The 6848-nt window shown below is 29.2% G+C and overlaps 1 protein-coding gene across 1 annotated transcript; it reads right to left on the minus strand.

The window, feature by feature from the left end:
* Positions 1–3891: 3891 nt before the first annotated feature.
* LOC107625019 (small ribosomal subunit protein uS10y) lies at positions 3892–5437 on the minus strand. Its single transcript, XM_088505204.1, has 3 exons — positions 5201–5437; positions 4989–5102; positions 3892–4262 (listed from the first exon to the last, which is right to left on the minus strand). The coding sequence occupies exons 1-3, from the start codon at positions 5310–5312 to the stop codon at positions 4120–4122; spliced, it is 369 nt and encodes a 122-aa protein (XP_088361330.1). The 5' UTR covers positions 5313–5437; the 3' UTR covers positions 3892–4119.
* Between the last annotated feature and the right edge of the window lie 1411 nt (positions 5438–6848).

Genomic DNA, 6848 nt, shown 5'->3' on the forward strand with positions numbered 1-6848 from the left:
AAATATAAAATTATGAGTTGATTCTCAAATTTAGATTAATGTACCACAGAAAAATACTATATATAGACTTTAGTAAAACAAAAATAAATATGTAAATTATTTATTATTAAGATAATTTTTTATTATATACAGTAATTACATCATACATTAATTTTGTTAAAATTATATAATTTTTCATAATATGAATAGAATCATTATCTTCTATCATAATCAGAGAAATTCCGAATAATGAATAAGAATATTATACCTGATATACACAGATTGAAATAGAAATATATGTCTTAAAATTTAGAAATATAAATTCTATTATATCTTCCTAAACAAACCTAAGCAACTCTACACTAATAGCCCGTGCCATGTCGTGTTTTTCACGACTTATATTTAGGAACATATAGAATTTTAATAATAATACACAGGTAATTGAAATAGTTTATATACGGATTTTTCAAGTTATTATTATTATTATTATTATTGTTGTTGTTGTTGTTGTTGTTGTTGTTGTTGTTGTTGTTGTTGTTGTTGTTGTTGGATAATAAATAAGAATTAGAATTATATTAATATTTTTAAAATTAATATAATTAAAATGACTAAAAATATTTAAAATTAATATGCGTTATTAATATCATAAAATTTGATCATTTTATGATTAGATTCAAATATTCTTATCATGATTACTACGACTGGTGCAATTATCATATTATTATCATATTATTATTATTATTATTAAAAGTATTTTCAATTGATAATTGATAAGTAGTTTAATAATGCATTAAATATTAATTTGATATAATTATAATAAAGATTTTTTATAAAATAATTTAAAATAGAGAATAGAAAAGTTCATTTTGGAGGGAAAACAGAGTCACCAGATCGACACCTCACTTTCATTAGTTGGGAAAAAATCCAATTTTAGTATATTAAGTAGATTTACATATAAAAAATTAAAATTAGAGGGGCCATCACCCCCTTGCTGAGTATGTAGCTCCGCCCCTAATTCTAAATATGGTTAGATTTTCTATGATTGCAACAAAATTATATTTCCTAAATAATTCATATATTTAATCTATAGTCACTAAAAAAGTTACAACTGTATCCAATCCAATGGTACAAATTGTCTAATTTTGGGTAGTTATATTATGTAGGGTTGAAACAACCAATTGTGGCCTGTTGTGGAAATTGTTGTCCATTTAACATTAAAGTTACATGCACTTAATCAACTTAGATTAGTCGAATAGTCAGTTCATTTGTCTACCTTAAATAACTATCTAGAGTTTGAATCCTACCTTATATTAGGGGTGAGCACAGGTCGGGTTAGTTCGAGATTATGGTAAAATTAAAATCAAACCAAATGAATTATAATTGGTTCGGTTTGGTTCAAATTTACGTTTTTTTGTATATGTATCCGAACCAAACCAAAACGATTAAGAATAGATTGGTTCGGTTCGGATAATTGGATACCCAATAAAACAGAAATTTATTAAAAAAAAATTTATCTTAAAAATTTTCAAGTACAATAAACATGTAAAATCAGTAGACATAATCCAAACATGTTAAATACCAAATATATTAAAATCTAAACACATTAAATACAGTGGGAGTGGCTGCACTTGGAAAAGAAGTGCTTCCAACACAGGTAAGGTGAGGTTTGAGAAAGCTCTGCTAGGATTTACTCCATAGGGTGAGAAAATCGCTACTAGTGTTAGAGTTACTGGGTGAAAAACTCAAAATCATTAAAAGGCATATATATTTTTTAAATTTTTATTTTTTTATTTAATTAATATATGTTGGATTCACGAGTTAGTTTAGATTCCGCAACCCCAAAACCGTTATCCGAACCAATTATTAGAGAGGCATTAGTTTGGTTTGGGTCGGACCTGATTACCCGTTGGTTCCAGAACTAATTTAATTAATTCGGTTCGGGTTCGAATGGGTAATTGAATACTCTCTACTATGCTCACCCCTACCTTATATATATAATAGATTATTGGCTAGTAACATATTCTTAAATAAAACTCAAATCTCTTATCTTATCAAATTAAAGGATATCATGAAAGAAAAAAAAAAAAAAAAAAACTATACATGCGGATATCCAACAACAAACATTTTGTAAAGATAAAACTCAGCATGTAAGCTGGGATGGGACTCATTACAGTGAAATTGCAAATGAGTGTGTCGTTTCTCAAATCATGACGAAAAAGCACTTTATGAGACCGTGCTTTTAGTCCTTTCTCAAGCACAACCCTTAATTTCACAATATGTAAAGTATCATCATGACTCGATTATGTACTACATCGCTAAAGAAACATCTGCTCGGGAATAGATCGTTAAAATGGCCTAAATTCGAGTAAATAAATGAATTTTCTATTCCATAATCAGGTTTGTTTAAGTGCTTGTTTGGACGCTATTATTTTGATAAAAAAAGATTTTTTTAATAAAAAAATCTTTTTTTTTAATTTTTAACATGTTTGACAAATTTCTAGTAGTAAAAATAAAAATATTAGAAAAATAAAAAAAATATCTTTTTTGAGAAGTTATAATTTATATCTTTTTTTAAAAGATATTTTTTCCTTAAAAAAAGATATTTTTTATGTAATAAATAAACAAAAAAGTACTTTTATATCGTTATACTCAAACATAATTGATAGATAAAAAAATTTTTTTTGTATGAAATACCTAACCATAAAATTACTTTTACTTTTCTATAAGATCTTTTAAAAAAAGATAACTCGAAAAAAATCTTTTTTTTAAAACTCACTTAAACAAGTCTTAAATTTTGAATTAAATAAATTCAGCTATTTAATCAAAAAGAAAAGTGAATTAAATAGGTCATCTCGCCGATTAAACACAGCCCATTATTTTTAAAAAATAGCATTTTTTTCAATATTTCTACTGATCCAATACAAAGATTCAACTCGATAAAAAATCCTGTGCTTACCCCAAAAATGTCTCTTGTTTGTTCAAAAAAATTTCCGAAAAAATAAACAGGTACACCTATAACCAACTTGAATTGGTTAAGTGGTCAACTCACTCAGCAAGTAATTGGAAGTTTGAATCCCGCTCATTCAGCAAATATTAGGAGTTCGAATCCCACCTTGTGCATGCAATAATTTATTGAACAACAACCACAGACCTTTAAATAAAATTCAAATTCATATCAGAGTATTTTTGGCTTGTCCGTATTCAAATTCATATCAGAGTATTTTTGGCTTGTCCGTGTTGGGGAATACCGTAACTAACAAAAAAGCCTTTTTTTTTTTTTTATCAGAGTGAGAGATTAGGGATTTTGTAACATCATAGATAGATAGCACTTTCAGTATCAGAGTGTGGCTCAAGAACCCTAACCCTAAAAAAAAAAAGCCTATTTAACTAGTCAAATTAGACATCAATGGTCCCAACTTCAAAACTAAAATCCGTAAACAAAAAAAAAAAAGATAATAGACCAGCCCATATAGTGGCCCATTTGACAACCTTAGAATAGTCACTCTTATGAATAACGTGCATTGAACATTTAAGATTGGTGGTTAACACTTGACAGGGTAAAATAGCCTAAAAATGACTTAAAAGCATCCCTAAAATAGTCGGAAAATATATATCACATAGTCCAACAAATAGAACACATGATCTATCACACGTTGTACTCTTCAATTACTCATAACTTCTAATAGAAAATAAAATAAGTAGCCATAATTTTTCATCTTGATCCTTTTTTCCTCTTTTCATTCTTTTCATTAATGAAATGAACTTGATTTCTTTTTTTTCTTTTTCAAATGGCCCGCAAAAATAAATGAAATGTCGTCTAAGTCCTCATAAATTTACGGTGTCCAACAAAATGGTGCATTCTGTCAGACCTAAATCTTTCATGAGTATAAATTACATTTTCTTTTGCAAGAGTAAGACTTAAAAATTTGTTGTAGAAGAACAAAAAGGGGGATTAAGTACGAGTACAATATGCTATGACATGAAAGCAAATACTCAACATGTATGTAACCCTAAACCATATGAAGCATGATGTTTAACTTTTTCATTCACCGATGTCCAAAAACCATAAGAACTAAAGAAAAAAGATAAATAACTAAGCAAGCACAACAAAATTAATGTCTTTAATCTTCAAAACTGAGATCAAGCATCTGCAATTGTGACCTCAACCTCAACACCAGGCTCGATTGTGATTGAAGTAATCTGCTTAACAACATCAGGGGAACTGTAGAGGTCGATGACCCTCTTGTGAACACGTAGTTCGAATCTGTCCCAGGTGTTGGTACCTGAAATCAAAGGTAGGGACAACAATGGATACTGCTCTTTCAACAATAATATAACAACAAAGTTAATTCAAACACTTAAGTCAGCCCACACTACTACAATACAGTAAATACTTCCATAGCTGGTGTCCTCCGAGACAGATCACAAAACAGAACATTTCGCATTGATCAAACTCCTCTAAGGTAAGGGAGTCGATAAAATGAGAACACACTTCCATAGCCGGTGTTCTCCTAGACGGAGACCACAAAACACATCATTTTGCGTTGATCAGACTGCTCTAAATATGGGAGTCGACAAAATGAGAACGGACTCTAATCACCTTGGATAGTAGTAGGCTTGCACATGATGGAAGTTGTAAATTCAGTGTAATTAGATTCTCACTTTTTTTACTATATCAATCTTCGTCCACTATGTCTACACTCCTATGGTATAAGACGACTTGACATCCGTATAAAAAAACATAGAATCTGTATTTGACTATTTGCTAATTCTCCTTCAAAGAGTGGAAATTATTCCAATTTCTCCGTTAACACAGAAAAATCTCTATCAAAATCAACTCAAAATAAAAATTTAAAAACCAATTTCCATCCTATAACTAATAATCCGAGAAGACTAAATCAGAGATCTTCAATGTACAACACCACAGTATATTATAACCAAACTTTATATAAAGAAACTGAAACTCAGAATTCCAATCAAATAGAAGGATCAAAACACAATTGAAGTACCTTCACCACAGGGGGATTTCCTGGTAGTGATGTGAAGAACCTTAGTTGGCATCCTCACAGGTCCCTTCACCCTGAGGCGCTTGTCCTTCGCACCACGAACCAAGTCAGAACAAACTGCAAAAACAAACGCGAACAGATCCAAAAGCTATTAGCCAGTGCAACAACGAATTCACCTTTTTAATTTTCATGGAAGAAATTGAGTTGTTATGCACCTTTCTCGAGATTTTTGACGTGCTTGGAGGAAAGAGTGATCCTGATCTTGTGGATCTGTTCTTGTGACTCCTCCAAACCGGTTTTCGTAGGTTTCATAGCTGCGTACGCCATTGCCGCGGAAGAACAAGAGCTCGCGAAGGAGAGAGTTGTGCTGCGGCGTAGTGCTAATGTAGAAACCTTATTGGGGGTTAGGGTTAGGGTTTACTCTCGTTCACGTATTTATAGACAACCCAAGCAAAATTAAATAAATCAATCAGATAGACCCAAGGTTTTGAAAAATTGAAAGCAAACCCGTTATTGGCCTGAGAAAATTAAAGATTTAAATATTTAAAAATTCAATTGAAATTAAATTGGATATAAAAAATAATATTTTTATTTTTTATAAAATCTATTTTATTATGTTAATATTACTAGTTTTTATGTTTTTCCAATTTTCTATAATATATTTTTCTGTTAAATATAATTTATTATAAAAAATTAATTTTGTTAGTAGGTTTTATGTTTTAACTAATTTTCTTAAAAAATGTCGGATAAAATTCACCCTTTTTTTATCCGATTTTATAATACTAATAATAATATATTATTATTATTATAGAAAAATAAGTGAAGTGAACTTGTAAAATATAATAATTATCAAAGAGCAAATAAAACCTGTGATTGCTTTTGATGCAGAATGCATGAAGAGTAAGCTCTTCTTTTTAAATTAACGGAGAGGAAAATCGACCATTCGATTTTTTTATTACAAAAGATAAAAATAAATTGAACTATCCGATTTGTTTGATGCAGGGAATTTTTAAAATTTTAGAAGATTAAATCGGACATTTTATTTTGAAGGAATATAAATTAAACTATTTAATTTATATAATTAAAAAAACTTGAAATGTTAATAACTAAATCGGACCATTTTTTATTGTTCGGTTATATATATTTTACACGTCTTTCTTATTTTAATTGACAGAATTTTATTTTTTTTCTGTCAAACAGCTCAAAAAACTCTCTTTCTGCTCTCTTTTTTTATCGAAAAAATAATAGTGAGGTTGAATATTTTAAATGTAAATAAAAAAAATGATAGAATTATGTTAAGAGTATATTATTATGATCAGATTTTGTTACAAACATTTAAAAGAGTGAAATTTATATGTAAAAATCTATTAGGTATTGTTATTCCATTTACACTCTCGTTTAAAGAACTAAAAAATGTTATTTGTGAGAATATAGATTCTGAAATATCAAGGAGAGTGTTATGTATTTTATACAAGTATCATATATCAATATTTTGTGGGTTCGTTCAATTTCAAACTAAATATGTAACCGATGAAGCGAATATGTAAGAGATGTTTTCAATGTACATTGAAACTCGCTCTCAGATGTCGTTCATCAAGCTGTATATTAAGTTTAAACAATCTGAAGCTGACTGAAATATTGAATGAGAAAATTACAATAGCAATATTGAGGAGAAGTTTGAAAGCAACTACAAAGTCAATGATCTGGGTGAAGACGAAGATCAAGCTAACGGCACTATGAAGATAGATGTGACGAAAGTGACAAATGCCCTAACAAACCAGCATTCATTTAAGGAGTCATCTTTTATGCGCACATTGGATTTAGAAAACATGGATGTACCAAAATTTTTTGAATATATGAGTG

This window comes from Arachis ipaensis, chromosome B2 (genome assembly GCF_059453495.1).
Source record: "Arachis ipaensis isolate K30076 ecotype BB chromosome B2, ASM5945349v1, whole genome shotgun sequence".
Taxonomy (NCBI): domain Eukaryota; kingdom Viridiplantae; phylum Streptophyta; class Magnoliopsida; order Fabales; family Fabaceae; genus Arachis; species Arachis ipaensis.